This window comes from Mya arenaria, chromosome 14 (assembly GCF_026914265.1).
Source record: "Mya arenaria isolate MELC-2E11 chromosome 14, ASM2691426v1".
Lineage (NCBI taxonomy): Eukaryota > Metazoa > Mollusca > Bivalvia > Myida > Myidae > Mya > Mya arenaria.
The window spans coordinates 34,454,541-34,476,164 of record NC_069135.1 but is presented as its reverse complement, the minus strand read 5'-3'; the positions used below and the strand labels follow the sequence as shown (position 1 = coordinate 34,476,164).

Genomic DNA, 21,624 nt, shown 5'->3' with positions numbered 1-21,624 from the left:
CTTTTGGTTTTTATTTTCGCAATGACCTTTAATTGTAATCTTTATGTGAATAGCATTTATCACATTCTGGTTGTATGTAAGATATGTGGCATTTTAATTTAACTTGTACGAAAGAGTTCATGTTTACATCTGTTTTATTTCTATTTCGGTTAACAGAGCGATTATAAACACACGGTTTACTAAAATAGGAATTTGTCAAACGTAAGTTTACTTATATGTTTTTTTTTAAATTATTTAGATTTCAAAAGAAGATACAATTGGTAAATTAATTTAAGTTACTGTTAATTTGCCACCATGTTGATGTACAGTGTGTCAAACATTTCCTATAAACTTACGTCTGTATCCTTAAAGTTTATGAAAAAAGCAATACAAGAAAGAAAAAAACGTTTAGCGCAGGTGCACTTAATTTCGAATTGCAATTTGATGTGCATTGTTATTATTGCAATTTGTTACTTACCATGCAGTGACGATACTTCCTATGAGTATTGATTGTAGAGCGGATGGTCAAATCTTGCTCAACTCAGCTCAGCATTGACGTCAAATTAATGCAAATTACCTAAAAAAGAGCATTATACAATAACTTACATTGTAATTCATTTAAGTACAATACAAGAAGACTATAAAGTATGAACATTGAAAAAATGTATTTTAAAAAATAAAACAAACAGTATATATCTATTTAATGCAATCAGCACAGCAACATACTGCCTTTAATGGCACAGGGTCAACGCCAAAGACATAAAACACAAAAACAAACAACCATCAACCAGAAACATGGAACTACAGCACAAAGCTCCACAAACAACACAGTACATAATTATATACTATATAACAAATAAGGAGTGTTTATCAATGAGTGTTAGGTACCGCCTTGGAACCGTCAGTAAAATGTTAGTTAGGGGTTAAAACAAGTATGCAGAACCTCACTTATATCCGAACAATCCCGAATAAAGTAAAAACGTGAGTGGTAAAACTTATCAAACAATGCATTAAGCATTAATTTTAAAACAAATAATAATAAACTAATAGGTAAACCCCAAGTAATTCTATGATTAGGGATCCCGAATATGTGATCATCATCGATACGTTGTATTTCCCTTAACAATTGGACACAGACCAGCTGTTACTAGGTCATACAAAAATCAACGCGTTCTTTTCTACAACCAAAATGAGTTGATTAACATTCTTCCCAAGATAACATTACTCAACTTTTCTCTTTGATAAATGGCATTGGTTTAAAGCCTGTATAAATCAGTAGTTTGAATATAATGGAGTGGGACCCAAAGTTCTTATACAGTTTCAACCATATTCATACGAGCGTCAGAAAGATGGAATCATTGGTTAAATAAGCTGCAAAAAAAACGGTGCATTTGTTCTATCTTTGCACTCTTTGTACGTCATGAACGCTTGAAAGTGGAACTAAACATGTTACATTTCAACAGTCTTGTCAGCACATGCAAGGAATGTTAACTAGTCTGATGCTATCTGAGGCCTTTTCCATAAATGAACGTGGGGGGTAAGTCGAAGGAAAACTATGCTTAAAGGCGTGTTTTGTATTAATAAACCATGGTTTTGTTTTTGTAGTTTCTTTTGGCCCATCAATACTAATCAATATATTTTACGAAAGTATACAGGAGCTAACATTGGCTACAAAACTATTGATATCCATGAAGAATACACTTAATTTACACACTCCTAGCTGCACAAAACACAAACAACAAGAGGAAATATTTGAGAAAGGCAAATAAGGTATCTAAAATCACTCGCCCCTGTGTGTTAGTGAGTTTAGTTGGTAGCCACCAAGGTGGACAAATGCGTTTATCCGGGCACTCAAATATACAACAAAGCTAAAGACCACTCACTCGCGCAACTTCGTGCCCTCGTGAATGTATTAGCCTATGTTTATACAGCTTTCTGCAAAATCTTTGTGAAATAAATAAACCCTTAACTAAAGAAATCCATATTCGTTATAAGCACAATACACATTCCATGTATGAATATATCTCTCTCGATTTATTTTAGACTGTTCAATGTTCATTGTAATCAAAATTGAAGTACTAAGATGGGACCAGACAATGTAGTACTTCCCTATAGCAGCACTTGTATCCAAAGTATTTTGATCGAACGAAAAACGCCAACACTGATTCTTTCTGGCTATTGTATGTGAGCTTTTCAGAAACAAAGTAATTATTTTCGTAGACACATCAATAATTATCTCTACCAAAAGCATATCATCACTTGTCGCCAGTATTCTGTTTAGGTTTTCGACCAATAAGGAAGCTAACTACTTTATAATCTCAACAACTGTAATGACCGGTGATAAGAAATGTATTCTAAGGGTATCATGTATTATTGAAATCAAGGAGTTAGCATAGTTGGAACTTAAACCAATATTAATATGAAAAACTACAGATGCAAGCACAATATTCGACGGAAGTGAAAAGACAAACCCCGTTAATGTCACTTGGTCATCGCCAAAGATATAAAACACAAAAACAAACACACACAACCAAACCATGGAACAACAGCACAAAATTCCACAAACCAAACAACAGACTACATATTTAATATATAAAAACACTAGGGGTGTTTATCAACGATTGTTTGGTACCGCCTTCATTTCTGAAGGGTAGAAATGTTTATTTGGCGAGGTGTGCACAAAATCCAACAAGTCAAGAATCCGATACTATGTAATGTTTAGACAGGGACATTTCTTCGATTTTTTTTATTGCAATCGTCTAAAGCTATAACTTACTTTACTGTTAACATTTTTTAATATTTCATTTCCAAACATTTCTATTTTTGAACGGTATGAACAACATAATGATAATAAATAACAATGTGTTAGCTATTTATTATCCGGAACCTTATCAATCAGAGACACATTATCAACAACTTGTTGATACTAGAAATTGTTCATACTGAAAGAAATCATAGCAACATTTTGTTGTGCTGAAACCTTCTAAAATCTCTTTAAGCCAGGTGGAAATTATAGTTAAAGACCCTGCACGTTTTTGCTTTCAAAGAAACCGTATATTTTATTAATATTCAATCAGTTAACAGTGATGATTCCTTCTTTGATTAATGAGCTTAGGTTAAGGAACATAAATGATCGTTTTGAAGTTACGAGAAGGCGTATGCTATGTCTGTTACATAATACACAAGCACATGATTTAGACATTTCTTCTGAATCGCTAGACTGCATGGACTATTTAGCATATTTGTACTTCTTTTGTTAATACGTTAAAGGAAGTGAACAATATGTACTGCATTTGCTTGGGCGCATTGAGCAAGTTCATGTATATTCATGCATGATGATAGCATTTTTTTAACTTAAACAGTCATTGCTTAGAGATAACAAGAAAAAGGAATCTGTGTATAAATAACTTATAATAACTGTTTGTAAAAAACAATGCAAGTAACTTTGATTCTATTCAGGCAAAAAGTCAAACGAAAAATATTTGCGCAAAAATTATTTGGTTCTCCTCATGATGATCCTTTTAGTCAAACAAAGATGCCCCTTTAAGAATATAAGTGAAGTACACTCTCCGCACCTATATAAGTAACTATCATTTTATGTATGTTTCTGTTGTTTGATTAAGTGACTTTATTTAATAAGTTGATGTATTATGGTCAGTAGTTATTGCCTTCCGGATGATCTGTTTAATTTTGCTCTTTCTGATATATGTTGTGGCAGGTGTGAGTTGGGGCGCCTGTTAGCCGGTTCAGGACATCTAAGAGCTCTAACTTAATTTTACCTGACCATGCTAAGAAAGTGTAATAATTGTAAGATGGTGTACATAAAACATTATTTTGTATGCCGCTCTGTTTTTATGTAGCACAAACTATTAAACTCGGTTAAATACTGGGAGCTGTTTAATCTCTGCAATTATGATGAGACTCTATAATTATAATGATACTTAATAAAGTATTGAAGCACAGCAAAATGTATGTTTATTGTCGCACTTACTATGTGCGTACACTTAAGATAGTATAGATATATCAAATTACATGTTTTAATGCAGTTATTATGCCTAGACTATGTACTTAAATAAAGACCTATTTTGTCTTGTTGATTTCTTAATTTACGTAATAAAGACTCGTGGGTGTAACACTCAATTAAATGATAACAGCTTAATTATGATACACTTAACAAAATAAAGGTTATTTGACAAGACGTGCGCATTAGCCTTAGCTGGCATTTAAAGTTTCTGTTTAATCTATTAAATGTTGTACATAATTTCTAAGGGATTCGACGGTAACAAATTATGAACTTGTTATGTCTATTACTATTAGAGCGTCTCTATTGATTTGTAATCGATACCCAGCAGGTGATAGATGATCTTGTTCTCGACTTCTTTATAAATGAATAGTGGCAGAGACTAGTTAGATAACACTTTCACAAAAATCGGTCGGATCAAAGAAAATAAATAATTTAAAACAAGGCTTTGATAGTAAATTGGCTTGTAAACTAGCTTATGTGTATAAAGTGTTGCCTGATTTTTCCGTGAAAATGAAAGGTGAGTAAATTTCGGCAGGGCGAATGTATTTTCAGGGTCCCTAAAACATGTTTCGAGGCCTGCCCGCTATCCTTTTAACATGTATACACATTATTTTGCAACTATCATAGAGGCATCGAAGATGGGATTGTTTGTTTTCTTTATATACGAATAACGATGACTAAGGCCTGTCGAATGCATTAGTATTACCCTACTAGTACTAACATAAGTATAACGTATGTTCACTAACAGTAAACATCATCACTTAAAAATTGACAATATCGAATTTCACTCACTCTTATAGGAAAGAAAAGCATAGCAGAAGAAATATCAAGATGTCATGAAAGTTTCAGATTTAGTTTTGAAAATGCGATAATGAATTTATTAATCATTGTAAGACAATGTGACATTTTCTCGACTTGTCTGTGTGCGCATTTGCATCTAATTGCCAACTTTACAGGAAACGTCAGTGCGCAGTACAATAACAACTGAATGTGTTAAAAGCTTTAAACGGTGGAAGTTTGCACCCGATGTTAAGAAATTGAACCTCGAAGGTTTGAGATGAAGCGTCCGTTCAAATCATGCGCAATTAAACATATGTTTAACACCTCAAAATATACGAATGGAGAGGATATTGATATATTCGAGTGGCACCTGCCAAACAAATTTATAAATCAATATTTTTGAAATTCCGACGTTGTTGCATCAATGTTAAAATGGAGAAAGTATGGAAGTAGATTTTGTTATATATGAGATCACGTCAATCACAAAATTTTTCGGGAATGTATTTCTAAAAAAAAACGTTGGGAATGAGAACTAATCAAATTGTAGGATGGATATCACGTGCCTTTAACTGACCAATGAAATTGCTATCGCCATTATTTTTGTCTTCAGCGAAAAAGCTTTGCGATCTACAATTTGATTGGTTCTCGAACAAGGTGAAATAAATCTGGTAGTGAGACCACATATCAAATGTTATGCGTATCGTTAACACGAATCAGTAAACTTTACCAAACCAATGAAAGAAATAGCTAGGAAGCGACGTAAATATTTTGTGTCCCATAAAAGTTATTTTTGTATTACCAAACGACCAGAATAGGGTAAAACTTTGTAAATGGTCATTTATTTAATACCGTAACAAATATATACAGCATTTGTATAAACAAGGTATAGGTTGATGATTTATCTGGCGGCAAAAATCACCAGAAGAGAAACGCTGCTGAAAGTTCTTGACATTGAGGAATGTTGAATAGAACAGTTATTTTCTTGACGCTTTGATGTATGCTGGAATGAAAAGTTATGTGTTTGACGCTTTTAGGACTGTTGTAACGGGAAATTTATTTTTGAAGCTTTATGGACAGATAAAAAAGGGCTAGTATGCACCTGACGCTTTAAAGACTGTTGTAACGGGCCGTTATGTTCTTGACGCTTTGATGACTATTGCAATGGGCCGTTATGTTCTTGATTATTATATCAATCGCCAAGAATTTTGGAAATGTAAATCTCTTCTTTAGATCTGAGTATAAACTTCAATAATAATCATACTCGAGCTGCAGCTGGACTAAATACTGAATGTCAATCATATTTATACCTTATCTTATATAATATACTAGAAAACATAGAACCAGGATAGGAATTTGACTTTACGAGAACCTTTCTAAAATGTTCCAATGCACGTTCAAGATAAACGTAAAGGTACTTAAAGGTCTTCAGCTGCAAATTTACCGGTATAAAGATTTGAAATAGGCTCTATTGAAACAGTAAAATAACAGAAAACAACCAGAAACATTATTATTGATGAAACAGGTGTTTTTAACGCAATATTGTATGTATTACAATCATATATGGAAATAACAAGACGAACTATCTGCTTAAACATAACCATAAATATGACTCAAAGCATACATTCTTATTTTAATTTTGTAATTAATATAAGTAATGTATATAGAAATATTGGAACTGTACTGACGTAGTCAATTGCATCTCTATGTGACTGTATTTCAAAGCAAAACTGTCTAGCCTTTAAAATGTACGTTTAAACGCGTATACGTTGTCTATGGATGCGTATGACTATATGCGATTCCCATAGGGTAAAATAAAGGGAACGATATCTTTTGTTGTGGAATTTATTTCAACATGAGGGTTTTCAGGAAGGAAATATTCATTTTTGTTTAAGCGGTACTTACGGGTTTTGAATTCATATATTTGTTAGGAAGTAAGACTCATCTTAGGTAGAACAAAGTATGCCCCAATAGTGTAACAAATCCAAAATGACATTACCTTGACAAACATGAAGGAGCAAACACTTTATTGAAATACTAGAACTTGGCTAATCAGTTAAACCAATATAGGTCTAAAGGCAACACTCTTGGTATATGAAATGCTAATAAATTATTTGTAAATATCATACTGAAATATTTTCGTTCACTGATTTGAATCATTTTTTGCTGTAAGAAAAATATCTTTTCCCAGCAAAAACGACATTTATGATATATGTACACTACACAAGAATGTAGATTTGTAAAAATACACCAGCTTGCATTAGGAGAAAAATAAAAAATAAAAATTTCATCACTATAAGAATTGATTACAAATCACTTATAAATATCATACTGAAATACTTTCGATTAGTGATTTGATTTTGTTTCAGCTCTAAGGAACACATAGTATGCAAGCAAATTCGACATTTATTGTATTACATTCACTGCACCAGAATGTATATTGTAAAAAAGAACGTCAGCTTGCATTAGGAGTGAGATTAAAAATTAATTTCATCACTTAACCTGTTTAACTATTCAAGATGGAAGCACGGCGGCTTTATCTCGCAGGGTTAAATTTAATCCATTTAAATAAAATCCCTCGTAAAATCACGTTTCCTTTCGAACTTTGGTTTTTATTTTCGCATTGACCTTTAATTGTAATCTTTATGTGAACTACATTAATCACATTCAGGTTTTATGTAAGATATGTGGCATTTTAATTTAACTTGTACGAAAGGGTTCATGTTTACATCTGTTTTATTTCTATTTCGGTTAACAGAGCGATTATAAACACACGGTTTACTTAAAAAGGAGTTTGTCAAACGTAAGTTTACTTATAATTTACATTTTTTTTTATTTAATTATTTAGATTTCAAAAACAGATATAACTGGTTAATTCATCTAAGTTGCTGTTAATTTGCCACTACAGTGTGTCAGACGTTTCCTATAAACTTACATCAGTATATTTTCATGAAAAAAAAAAACAATACAAGAAAAAAACGTTAAGTGCGGGTGTACTTAATTGCAATTTGATAAGCAGTGTTATTATTGCAATATGTTACTAACAATGCAGTAAGGATAATTCCTATGCGCATTGATTGTAGAACAGATGGTCAAAAGTAGCTCAACCCAGCTCAGCATTGACGTCAATTTAATGCGAATAACCTAATTTAAAAAAAAAAAACAGTATACAATAAATTACACTGTGTATTACAATACAAGTCTATATAAATTGTACAATGAAAAAAATGTATTTAAAAAAATCTAAGCAGTATACAATCAACACAATAATTGATAGATGTTTTTTTCAGGCGCAAAGTTTATTGCATCATACAACATTATTCTTGCATTATATTTCGTGTACATGACTATATCACACTTTTACTCTTAGACCTTGTTACTGATACCATAGTTGCACATCTTGGCATTGTCCTCCTTTGTGTTTCAACTAATGTATTAACTTCTTAAACAGGTCTGAATATATCCAATTAAAACATGAAGAAAATGATACCGAAATCAAGAGATGCCAATAAGATCATTATTTGAACTACAGAAACGAGCACATAAGTCGAACGTTAAAACATAAACCCCGTTTAATGGCACAGGGTCAATACCAAAGACATAAAACACAAAAACAAAACAATCATCAACTAGAAACATGGAACTACAGCACAAAACTCCACAAACAACACAGTACATAATTATATACTATATAACAAATAAGGAGTATTTATCAAAGAGTGTTAAGGTACCGCCTTGGAACGGTCAGTAAAATGTTAGTTTACTGCGGGTTAAAACAAGTGTGCATAACCTCACTAATATCCCAACAATCCCGAATAAAGTAAAAATGTGAGTGGTAAATCTTATCAAAAAATGTATTTAGCATTAATTTTAAAACAAATTATAATAAAGGTAAACCCCAAGTACTTCTATGATTAGGGAACTCGACTATGTGATTATCATCGATACGTTGTATTTCCCTCAACTCTTGGACACAGACCAGCTGTTACTAGGTCATAAAAAATCAACGCGTTCTTTTCTACATCAAAAATGAGTTGATTAACATTCTTCCCAAGATAACATTACTTAACTTTTCTCTTTGATAAATGGCATTGGTTCAAAGTCTGTATTAATCAGTAGTTTGAATATAATGGTGTGAGACCCAAAGTTTTTATACAGGTTCAAGCATATGCATACGAGCGTCAGAAATGAGAAATCTTTGGTTAAATAGACTGCAGTAAAAACGGTGCATCTGTTCTATCTTTGCACTCTTTGTACGTCATGAACGCTTTAAACTGAAGCTAAACATGCTACATTTCAACAGTCTTGTCAGCACATGCAAGGAATGTTAACTAGTCTGATGCTATCTGATGCCGTTTCCATGAATGAACTTGGGGGTAAGGTTGAAGGCAAAATTATGCTGACAAGCGTGTATTGTATGAATGAAACAATGCTTAAGTACATTTACTTGGCATATATAGTATTTTAGAATAGGCAGTTACCATTTATTATCGAAAACGCAATGATTGGTCTTGATATTTAGTAAGTCAAATAGGTGCGTCACGTTTCTAACAAGCAAGGAAAGGCGATTACAACGCTTTTTCCATAATATTACTCGAAGGAGCCGTTTTGTTGCATTTTGAAACCTCCGAAAGTAAAGAAAAACACAGAAGGCATATATGTACAGCAGGAAAGAACAGACATACTTATTATTTCAGCTCACTGATTTTATATAGAAATTGCATCCACGACATGTTTTAAATTCAAACCAGTATAACGTTCACTGATCACAATTTATAGGCCTAAGATTTGGTAAAATGAAAACACTCATTTAGTTGGAACATGATCTTGGGGAATAAACTATCTTTGGGCCCATCGATACTTATGAAAATATTTTACGAAAATACACAAGGGTTAACATTTGATACAACACTATCGATATTTATGAAGTTTACACCTAGTTTGCACATTCATAACTGCACTAAACGCGAACAGCTAGAGGACATGTTTGGGAAAGGCAAATTAAAGGTATCCAAATTCACTCGCTTATGTGTGTAAGTGAGTTTAGTTTGTAATTACAAAGCTGAAAAAAATGCGTTTTCTCCGGGCACGCAAATCTACAACAAAGCTCAAGACCATTCCTTCCCGCAACATCGTGCCATCGTGAGTGACTTAGCATACATTAATATAGCTGTCTTCAAAATCTTTCTCAACAACTGTATGATACTGTGAATTATTCATACTGAAAGAAATCATAGCAAAATTTAGTTGTTCTGAAACCTTCTAAAACCTCTGTAAGCCAGGTGCAAATTAGAGATGAAAATCCTGTACGTTCTTGCGTTCAACAGAAACCGTTTATCTTATAATTATTCAATATCAGCTTACAGTGTTGGTCCCCTCTTTGACAAATGAGCATAAGTCAAGGCACATAAATGATCTTTTTGAAGTAACCAGAGGCCATATGCTAGCTATGTCTGTTACAAAGAACACAATCACATGCTTTCGAAATTCCACCTGTGTCGCTAGTTTCACTAGACTTTTTAGATTTGTACATGTTTGGTTTACACGTTAAAAGATCTGAACAATATCTATTGCATTTGCTTGAGCGCATTGACGAAGCTCATGTATAGTCCTTTATAATGCATTATGATAGCACTTTTTATTTAAAATTTTAACATGCATTTCTAAGAGGTTACAAGATAGAAGAATCTGTATATATAACTAATCATATAGGTTTGTAAGAAAACAATGCAAGTATTTTTATATAGACACACTTTAACGGATGTTGGAAAAGGAACAAAGTATTCTTGGTCGGGCAAAAAGTCAAACGAAAAATATTGGCACTCCTCATGCAGATCATTTTAGTCAAAGAGAGATGTTTCCGTTAAGCACTTAAGTATAATACAATCGCCGCCTTTAAAATAAGCAACTGAAAGTATATATGTTTCTGTTCTTTGATTACGTGAATTTATTTAATAAGTTGATGTGATGTTTTTTGTTCAGTAGTTTATGCCTCCAGGATGATTCAATCTCTGTTAATGCTGATATGTTCAATTTTGCTTTTATTGATACATGTTGTAGACAGTGTGGATCCATTCCACTTGTGAGCTCTAACTTAATTTTCACTGCTCGTGCGAAGGCTACCAATAGTGATATTTTGATAGTTGTGGAATGATTGTTGTTGTCCTGTTCCGTTACGCCTCATGTTTGTTTCATGTTGATCCCTTAAACAAGATTGTGGTTCAAATTTTGGGTACTTTGATTGACCCTGTAGTTTCCACTGATAATATCAATCATGTAATCAGTAATTTTATTTGGTTTTGATCGATTTAGTTAGTCCTTGTTCATTAACATGTCCATGTCGTTGACTGGTATTAAAATTAACGCTTGTTCTGCAAGTATATAGAAAACTTGCTTGATTCGCTTCAAAGATCAGTAGATTTGGCCGGATAGTTCAGAGATATTTGAATCAGTAAGACCAACTGATATATAGTTAAAAGTCACAAGCTATATGAGGATAGAATTAAGAACCTAATCGTATTTTGACACGACGTGCATATTGACCTTAGTTTACATTTATAGCTTTTGTTTAATCGGTTTTATGTTACACATATTTTTAGGGGAATAGAAGATAACAAATTATAAGATTATTATTAAAATCATTATTAGAGCGTTTTTAATCATTTGTAATCGATATTAAGCCGGAAATAAATAGTCTTGTACCCGAATTCTTTATAAATAAAAAGTGTCAGAGACTGGTAAAGTAACAAAATCACAAAATCGAGCGGATCAATGAGAACATATATACAAAGCTTTGATAGTAAATTCGATGGCTTCTAAACTAGCAAATGTGAAATATGTGTTGCCTGATTTTGTCTGTGAAAATAAAGGGTGAGTGAATTTTGTGCAGGGCGAAAAGATTTTCAGGATCAATAGTGATCCTTAAAACATGTCTCATGGACTGTCCGCTAACCTTTTAACGTGTTTATATACTATTTTTCAACTATCATAGAGACATTGAACATGGTAACAGGGATGTGTTTTGTTTCGGCCAGCTTATTTTTTTTCATATATTCGAATAACGATAATTTAGGACTATTGAATTAAGTATTACTCTTCTAATACAAACTTAAGCCTAAAGTATAGACAGATAATAGATAAAGATATAGATCAGATAAGGCATATATTAATTATCGTAAGTCACTGTGATCTTCTCCCGATTTTTCTTTGGGCGCAATTACAAGTAATTACCAACTTTACAGGAAAAGTTGTCAGTATACTGTACAATATCTAGTGTATCTGTTCAAAGCGTCACCCAATGAATGTTTACATCCAAAGTAAAGAAATTAAACATTAAAGGTTTGAGATGAAGCGCCCGTTTAAATCATGACGCCATGAAACACGTATTTAGAAGCTCGAAGAATATGAATGGAGGGGTTGTTTGTATATTTGAGAAAAAAGAGCAACATACGCCGGCAATCAAACAGCTTGATAAGAGCGCTGTGCTACTTTCTTCCCCAAAATATACGTCACGAGCAAAAATAAATTCGATTGAAGATACGCAATTATGATGTAAAATAAACGATAGTCTTTTATTGGCAAAAAATCATGTATGACAATTATTCAATAAAATTGACTTAAAGGAACTGTCAAAACTATTGATAAAACAACATTTTTGAGATTCCGAGATTATGTTCTTGTCGCTTTGAGAACTGGTGTAACAGGCCATTATGTTCTAATCGCTTTGAGGACTGGTGTAACGGGCCATAATGTTCTTATCGCTTTGAGGACTGGGGTAACGGGCCATTATGTGCTTGTCTCTTTGAGGACTGGTGTAACGGGCGATTATTTTCTTGTCGCTTTGAGGACTGGTGTAACAGGCCATTATGTTCTTATCGCTTTGAGGACTGGTGTAACGGGCGATTATGTTCTTGCTGCTTTGAGGACTGGTGTAACAGGCCATTATGTTCTTATCGCTTTGAGGACTGGTGTAACAGGCCATTATGTTCTTGCTGCTTTGAGGACTGGTGTAACAGGCCATTATGTTCTTATCGCTTTGAGGACTGGTGTAACAGGCCATTATGTTCTTATCGCTTTGATGACTAGATAACGGGCCATTATGTTCTTGTCGCTTTGAGGACTAGTGTAACGGGATATTATGTTCTTATCGCTTTGAGGACTAGTGTAATGGGTGATTATGTTCTTGTCGCTTTGAGGACTGGTGTAACAGGCCATTATGTTCTTATCGCTTTGAGGACTGGTGTAACCGGCCATTATGTTTTTGTTGCTTTGAGGACTGGTGTAACCGGCCATTATGTTCTTATCGCTTTGAGGACTGGTGTAACAGGCGATTATGTTCTTGTCGCTTTGAGGACTAGTCGAACGGGCCATTATGTTCTTGTCGCTTTGAGGACTGGTGTAACGGGCCATTATGTTCTTGTCGCTTTGAGGACTAGTCGAACGGGCCATTATGTTCTTGTCGCTTTGTGGACTGGTGAAACGGGCGATTATGTTTTTATCGCTTAGAAGACTGGTGTTACAGGCCATTATGTTCTTTTCGCTTTGAGGACTGGTGTAACGGGCCATTATGTTATTGTCGCTTTATGGACTGGTGTAACAGGCCATTATGTTCTTATCGCTTTGAGGACTGGTGTAACCGGCCATTATGTTCTAATCACTTTGAGGACTGGTGTAACAGGCCATTATGTTCTTATCACTTTGAGGACTGGTGTAACGGGCCATTATGTTCTTATCGCTTTGATGACAAGTGTAACGGGCCATTATAATGTTCTTATCGCTTTAATGACTAGTGTAACAGGCCATTATGTTCTTGTCGCTTTGAAGACGGGTGTAACTGGCCATTATGTTCTTATCGCTTTGAGGACTAGTGTAACGGGCCATTATGCTCTTGTCGCTTTGAGGACTGGTGTAACAGGCCATTATATTCTTATCGCTTTGAGGACTGGTGTAACCGGCCATTATGTTCTTGTTACTTTGAGAACTGGTGTAACGGGCCATTATGTTCTTATCGCTTTGAGGACTGGTGTAACGGGCCATTATATTTTTATCGCTTTGAAGACTGATGTAACCGGCCATTATGTTCTTGTCGCTTAGAGGACTGGTGTAACAGGCCATTATGTTCTTATCGCTATGATGACTGGTGTAACGGGCCATTAAGTTCTTATCGCTTTAATGACTAGTGTAACAGGCCATTATGTTCTTGTCGCTTTGAAGACGGGTGTAACTGGCCATTATGTTCTTATCGCTTTGAGGACTAGTGTAACGGGCCATTATGCTCTTGTCGCTTTGAGGACTGGTGTAACAGGCCATTATATTCTTATCGCTTTGAGGACTGGTGTAACCGGCCATTATGTTCTTGTTACTTTGAGAACTGGTGTAACGGGCCATTATGTTCTTATCGCTTTGAGGACTGGTGTAACGGGCCATTATATTTTTATCGCTTTGAAGACTGATGTAACCGGCCATTATGTTCTTGTCGCTTAGAGGACTGGTGTAACAGGCCATTATGTTCTTATCGCTATGATGACTGGTGTAACGGGCCATTAAGTTCTTATCGCTTTGATGACTAGTGTAACGGGTCATTATGTTCTTACGCTTTCATGACTGGTGTAACAGGTCATTATGTTCTTATCGCTTTGATGACTGGTGTAACGGGCCATTATGTTCTTGTCGCTTTGAGGACTGGTGTAACGGGCCATTATGTTCTTATCGCTTTGATGACTGGTGTAACGGGCCATTATGTTCTTATCGCTTTGAGGACTGGTGTAACGGGCGATTATGTTCTTATCACTTTGAGGACTGGTGTAACGGGCCATTATGTTCTTGTCGCTTTGATGACTGGTGTAACGGGTCATTATGTTCTTATCGCTTTGATGACTGGTGTAACGGGCCATTATGCTTTTGTCGCTTTGAGGACTGGTGTAACAGGCCATTATGTTCTTATCGCTTTGATGACTGGTGTAACCGGCCATTATGCTCTTGTCGCTTTGATGAATAGTGTAACGGGTCATTATGTTTTTATCGCTTTGATGACTGGTGTAACCGGCCATTATGCTCTTGTCGCTTTGAGGACTGGTGTGACCGGCCATTATGTTCTTATCGCTTTGAGGACTAGTGTAACAGGCCATTATGTTATTGTCGCTTTGAGGACTAGTGTTACAGGCCATTATGCTCTTGTCGCTTTGAGGACTGGTGTAACGGGCCATTATGATCTTATCGCTTTGAGGACTGGTGTTACGGGCTATTATGTTCTTATCGCTTTGAGGACTAGTGTAACGGGCCATTATGTTTTTTGCCGCTTTGATGACTAGTGTAACGGGTCATTATGTTCTTATCGCTTTGAGGACTGGTGTTACAGGCCATTATGTTTTTTGTCGCTTTGAGGACTGGTGTAACGGGCTATTATGTTCTTATCGCTTTGCAGACTGTTGTAACAGGCCATTATGTTCTTATCGCTTTGAGAATTGGTGTAACGGGCCGTTATGTTCTTGACGCTTTGAGGACTGGTGTAACAGGCTATTATGTTATTATCGCTTTGAGGACTGGTGTAACGGGCCGTTATGTTCTTGTCGCTTTGCAGACTGTTGTAACAGGCCATTATGTTATTATCGCTTTGAGGACTGGTGTAACGGGCCGTTATGTTCTTGTCGCTTTGAGGACTAGTGTAACAGACCATTATGTTCTTATCGCTTTGAGGACTGGTGTTACAGGCCATTATGCTCTTGTCGCTTTGAGGACTTGTGTAACGGGCCATTATGTTATTGTCGCTTTGAGGACTGGTGTAACGGGCCGTTATGTTCTTGTCGCTTTGAGGACTAGTGTAACAGGCCATTATGTTCTTATCGCTTTGAGGACTGGTGTTACAGGCCAGTATGCTCTTGTCGTATTGAGAACTGGTGTAACAGGTCATTATGTTCTTATCGCTTTGATGACTGGTGTAACGGGCCATTATGTTTTTTTGTCGCTTTGATGACTAGTGTAACAGGTCATTATGTTTTTATCGCTTTGAGGACTGGTGTTACAGGCCATTATGTTTTTTGTCGCTTTGAGGACTGGTGTAACGGGCGATTATTTTCTTATCGCTTTGCAGACTGATGTAACAGGCCATTATGTTATTATCGCTTTGAGGACTGGTGTAACGGGCCGTTATGTTCTTGACGCTTTGAGGACTGGTGTAACAGGCCATTATGTTCTTATCGCTTTGAGGACTGGTGTTACAGGCCATTATGCTCTTGTCGCTTTGATGACTAGTGTAACGGGCCATTATGTTCTTATCGCTTTGAGGACTGATGTAACGGGCTATTATGTTCTTGTCGCTTTGAGGACTGGTGTAACGGGCTTGATGTTCTTGACACTTTGATGAAGGTTGTACCAGGCCATGATATGCATGACCCTTTGAGGACTGGTGTATCGGGCCATTATGTTCTAAGCGCTTTTATGACCGTTGTAACGGGCCATTATATTCGTGTCGCTTTGAGAGCTGTTGTAACGGTCCAGTGTGTTCTTAGCGCTTTGAGGGTTGTTGTAGCGGACCATTGTTTTAAGCGCTTTGAGCGGACCATTATGTTTTTGACGCTTTAAGGACTGTTCTAGCGGACAAGTATGTTCTGAGCGCTTTGTGAACTGTTGTAACATGCCGTTTTGTTCTTGACGCTTTAAGGACTGTTGTCAGGAACAGTTAAGTTCTATTTGCTTTAAGGACTATTGTCACGAAAAGTTCTGGGGCCGGTTGCTCAAAACCTCTGTTAAATATAACGCTACGTTACCTTAATAGTCCGTTAAATCCTTAACGGAGCGTAAGATAACGCTCCGTTAAAATCCAAGAGACTTAACGCTGCCGTTAAATTACGTCAGCGTTAAGTCCATAACGCCAGTGTTAAATCCTTAACAGGCTGTTAAATTTCTACTTCCTGTCCCGTAATGCTTCATTCTCCTTCCAAGATGGCTGACTTGTCTTCTGCAAAAAAAAGAGAAAAACAAACTTTAATAAAAATGAAGTTTTGATGTTAGAGGAACTTATGAGTGTAGAAGAAACTAAAGAGCTACTTAGCTCTAGCTTTAGTAACAAGGTTACAAATCAGAAAAAAAAGAATGGCACCGAATTGCTGGAATAATTTCCTCTTTGGGCTTTGCCATAAGATCTGCAGAAGAAGTATCAAACAAATGGCAGAATATAAAAAGAATTGCAAAGGAAGAGGTGACAAGGTGAAAATATTTGTTTAATTCGTAGATATATAGAATACTGCAAAATAATAAATAATACCAAATGTCATCTTTAAAAAAATAAGATATTGTGCTGTTGATAATTTCACTGGTTTGTTATGTTGTTTTCATTTGAAGCTTTTCACAGCACACAAAATCATTAGAAATTTTTTGTTACTAAACTGTAAGTAAAGTTATTGGTCATGGAATAATAAAATTTTCTTAAAAATTACAGTGAAAAGCTGCAGAGACGCGAGTGTGGTAGGGGCTTGGCAAGTCTAAAGGTTGCATCGGAGCAATCACAGAGGATTGTCTCTGTTCATGGCAATGCAAGCTTCAGCGGCATAACAGGAGGGACGGACACTGACGAAAATGGTTTGAACTTTTGCAGTGTATGTGTTTGAATAATGTACGATTACTAAATAAATACTGCTATATGGAAAACCCAATGTTCTAAAAATAAACGTACATCATGTTGCTATTAAAAGAAATATATTATTACTGAAAAGCATTGACAAATAAGAGAAATTTTACTCTTCAAAGCTGCTTAAACATAAACATAAACATTAACACGTACCTGTTATTCCATTCACTTGTCGAAACATCCACAGTAATCACCATTTTCTGTCAGTTTTATAGAAACACGATCACATGGCAAGATCAAGCATTTAACTCCCAAGTATAAATATCGCAAAGAAAACTATACCAAGAATTGAATTGCGACGCAGTGACCTCCCGTTACGAGCTGTTGCAAAGTGACACAATATTAATTGGAATTCATTTACATTGTTACTTAATTTAATTGGAAACTAGATTTTGTCATGTACAATCGTTATATACATACAACTTAGTTACAAGTGTATATATATTATACATTTAGTCGACTTTCAAAAGCATGTTAATGGCATGATAAATCGATAGTCATTAACTGTCAAGTGACTTTTCTGTCTTTCTTGTTGGTAAATTTTGAAAGAAGTCAAAACGTACTTTAATTCTTTGTTATTTAATACAGATTGTTAGAAACTTATTATGAAATAAGTTATATGATTTTTTCAATATACAATGTTGTTGTGTTGTTCATTTATCTTGAAATAAACGTCAACTTATGCTTGTTAATTGCAGATGGTTTGAGCTATATTGCTAACATCCCATCAGTGGTCCCACAGGAGGGAGAGGAGCCCTCTGATTTCGAGCCACCATGCCCAACTGAAGTGAAACTGGACCCCTGCACCTCGAGCTTACGGGCAACGTTTGCAGGGAGAGCTTCTGTGTTAGTTTATCATTTTCAGTAATATGGTTATTTGTTCTCTATACAAAATAATATATTTACTAACGTGTAACTGTCAAAGTGTAAACCGGCTTTTGTGTTGATATGGAATGCGTATACAAACCAAGTTTACGGCAGCTTCTAGGATATCCATGTAACAGTTTTAACTTAACCTTGTATTGATAATTGCATTCTCTGATTTTATGTTTGCAGACCAAAGCGGAAGAAACCCCTAAGCGAGGAGGTTGCCGAGTGGCAAATTCGTTTCTTCAAATCTCAGGTGGCATTGTCAGAGAAGAAGGTATAAACATCATTTATAAAATCAATTTCCTATTATTTTTATTGTTTTCGTGATTGTTGCAGCTAATTATTATTATTGAAAGTAATAGAATTAGAACTGGAAGTGTAGTAGTACTAGTTATAGTACTAGTGGTAGCAGTAGTAGTAATCGTAGTAGTAGCAAAAAACAGCAGCAGTAGCAGCAGTAGCATTAGTAGAAGTAGTAGCATCAGGAGCAGTAACAGCAGCAGGAGTAGTACCATCATCAGCAGTAGCAGTAGGTAAAGTAGTATTAGTAGTATCAGTATCAGTAGCATTATTATTATTAGTATTATCATAATTATAATTAATGTTATTATTATCATTCTTATTATTATGATTAAATTAATTAGTAATATTAATCTTTTTCAGCAAAAGCTGGTTGAGACACAGCAACGGGTACTAGAGAAATATGAGAGGCGTATGGACAACGAGGACGTTGACTCTTTCATAAAAAGCCAATTTTTCAATTAAATTAAATTTAATTGTATTGTATTGTAAATAGATAAATGATATATGTAAAAATGAAAACGAACAGTAAAGCTATTCTTTATTACAGCATGATGATGATGATGATGATGATGATGATGATGATGATGATGATGATGATGATGATGATGATGATGATGATGTAAACTTGATGATGTGAACATAATGATGATGATGATGATGATTATCTGAACATGATTATGTGAGCATGATGATGATGATGATGATGATGATGATGATGATGATGATGATGTTGATTAAAAGTAACTGTTAACAATAAAATCCCGTGTCGCTGTTCCAGTACCAACATCATCCTGCACATTATTATCAATGTTTTGTATGACATCTACATCATCTACCTCTGGCATATTAAACATTACTGCTACATTATGTAGAATTGCACAGACTGTAGCTATGCGACAGGCCTTGTCTGGACTTAGTCTGATCTGAAATAAAAATAAATAAATAGTAATCATAGCAAAGTTTTTAATATCATTACATATCATAAAGGCGAACAGTAAAGTTAAAAATGAAAGCAGTCACTTTATGCACTTAAACTATAGACTGAATAAACTACCTGAATGTACCTCACTGTGCAGCACGTGGAAGCGCCGCTTGAGCCTACCAAAGGCCCTTTCTATGCAAACCCGGGTTCTAGTATGGGCTAGCTGGTACCTCTCCTTGGCAGGAGTGTCAGCGTTCATAAACGGCGTCATGAGGAATGGCCGTAAAGGATACCTGTGGTGGGGAATAAAAACAATATCAATAATAAAATTGACAAAAAAAACAACGTCCCGATGTTACAATCTTGTAATTATACGGGTGTGTGTAAGATTGTTTATACTCGCCCTCGGGCCTTGCTCATTCAGCGATTGCTCCCTTAAGAATATTAGTCATTTCGATTTTTGGAGCATGCTGTGCACAGACAGAATGTAACCCTGGTTTGAGCTACCCTGGTTCTTTAACGTGCATCAGTGTATAGCACTGACCCCATTTAACGTCCCTCCCGCGAGACGATTAGTACGTTTATTGATGCGACAGGGAATAAAAACATGCGACCCCTTGATTGAAAGTGAAGTGTTTATAATTAACAACTAGACCACGGTTCAGCTACGAATTTCATCTGATGACATCATGCTTTGTATATGCTACTTACCCACTATCTCCAAGAAGCACCCCATCTTCCAGACATTGATTGTCTCGTTGTAGCCTGTTGCACAGCCCTGATGTCCTGAACACGTGTGCATCACGGCACGAGCCCATCCAAGTGGCGTTGACACTTGTGAACAATCCTGGGAAAATAATTATTTAGTTATTTACCAATTAGCTTAACAGCACGTTCAGTCTTACAATTTTATGACATGATTATAAACAACATTCGCATTTTTTATCATCAATTCAATTCAAACATTTATTGCATGAAGGCCTCCAGCCCATATCATCAGGGACGGTTCCTTAATGTTCTTTAATGTACAATCACAAATGTAAAGTTTATTTGTGTCGATGTCGGGGGAGAGAGGGAGCACTAAGAGGTGTATGTCCCAACTAAAACCCCTCAATCATCAAATCCTGGAGCCATCCCTGCGTATGGTTATGTTAGAGTGGTAAACCGTATTAAGTTAAATGAAAAACATTTAGGGGACCATTTGTAAAACTTTCTATGATAATTGTCACATTCTGACCAAACAGAATATGCCCATTATTGATCGATAATCGGGGTGAATTTCAGATTTTGTGACCGTTTCGTTCAAGACGAGTTGACAAAAATTATTTGATAAAGCGTTTACAAGAAAAGGATCTTTAGAATGTTTATGGTGAAATTTCAATCATTTTTTACCTTCATGACCGCAAACTGCCTGCATGTTAATACTATGATAGCCTTTTCGGTTGACAAAAGCTGGCTCATCAACAGAAGGGGCCTGGATACGGATGTGTGTCCCGTCAACGCACCCCACTACGTGAGGGAAGCCTGCCGATGTGAAAAATCCGCTCTTCACTCTATTCTTCTCTTCGCCGGAAGGCCATACAATGAATCGTTTCATTCTTTTGCAAATAATATCTGTCACGTGGGTTACCACACGAGAAACTGTTGATTTGTGGTAACCCATGCTGTCTCCTACAACATTGAAAAACGCCCCTGTGGCGAGGAACCGAAGGGTTATAAGAACCATCTGTCGCACACTGAGGGCTCTGTTCCGGTGATTGTCTCTTTTTATGTCATCCTTCAAGATATCCTCCAAAAATGCTACGCCATCATTTGTGAAACGATACCTCTCGTGCATTTCCCCATCCTCAAGATGCTGAACATTAGGAGTATGTCTATACTGACGCTGTTTCCTTACATTTGGTAAAAATGTACCTGCCATGATAAATCTGCCGTTAACTTTAATCGAGGTTCTTATCTCAATTAACTTTAACGGTCAGTTCCACCGTTAACTCCATCGTTAGAACTTAACATTTCTTTGAGCAACAGAAAATTAACGCCATGTTGAAATTTAACGGACCGTTAGTTGTTTAACGGTCCGTTAAGCCTAACAGAGGTTTTGAGCAACCGGCCCCTGATGTTGAC

General features: G+C 35.7%; 2 protein-coding genes across 2 annotated transcripts; one reads left to right on the top strand and one right to left on the bottom strand.

Moving 5' to 3' along the window:
* The first annotated feature begins 4,513 nt into the window (after nucleotides 1-4,513).
* LOC128216037 (uncharacterized) lies at nucleotides 4,514-19,095 on the top strand. The gene is made up of 6 exons (XM_052922630.1): nucleotides 4,514-4,520; nucleotides 16,861-16,984; nucleotides 17,217-17,356; nucleotides 18,104-18,251; nucleotides 18,462-18,549; nucleotides 18,939-19,095. The coding sequence occupies exons 1-6, from the start codon at nucleotides 4,514-4,516 to the stop codon at nucleotides 19,038-19,040; spliced, it is 609 nt and encodes a 202-aa protein (XP_052778590.1). The 3' UTR covers nucleotides 19,041-19,095.
* Nucleotides 19,096-20,207: 1,112 nt separating this feature from the next.
* Nucleotides 20,208-21,421, bottom strand: LOC128216035 (putative nuclease HARBI1). Its single transcript, XM_052922629.1, has 2 exons — nucleotides 20,893-21,421; nucleotides 20,208-20,347 (listed from the first exon to the last, which is right to left on the bottom strand). The coding sequence occupies exons 1-2, from the start codon at nucleotides 21,419-21,421 to the stop codon at nucleotides 20,208-20,210; spliced, it is 669 nt and encodes a 222-aa protein (XP_052778589.1).
* Between the last annotated feature and the right edge of the window lie 203 nt (nucleotides 21,422-21,624).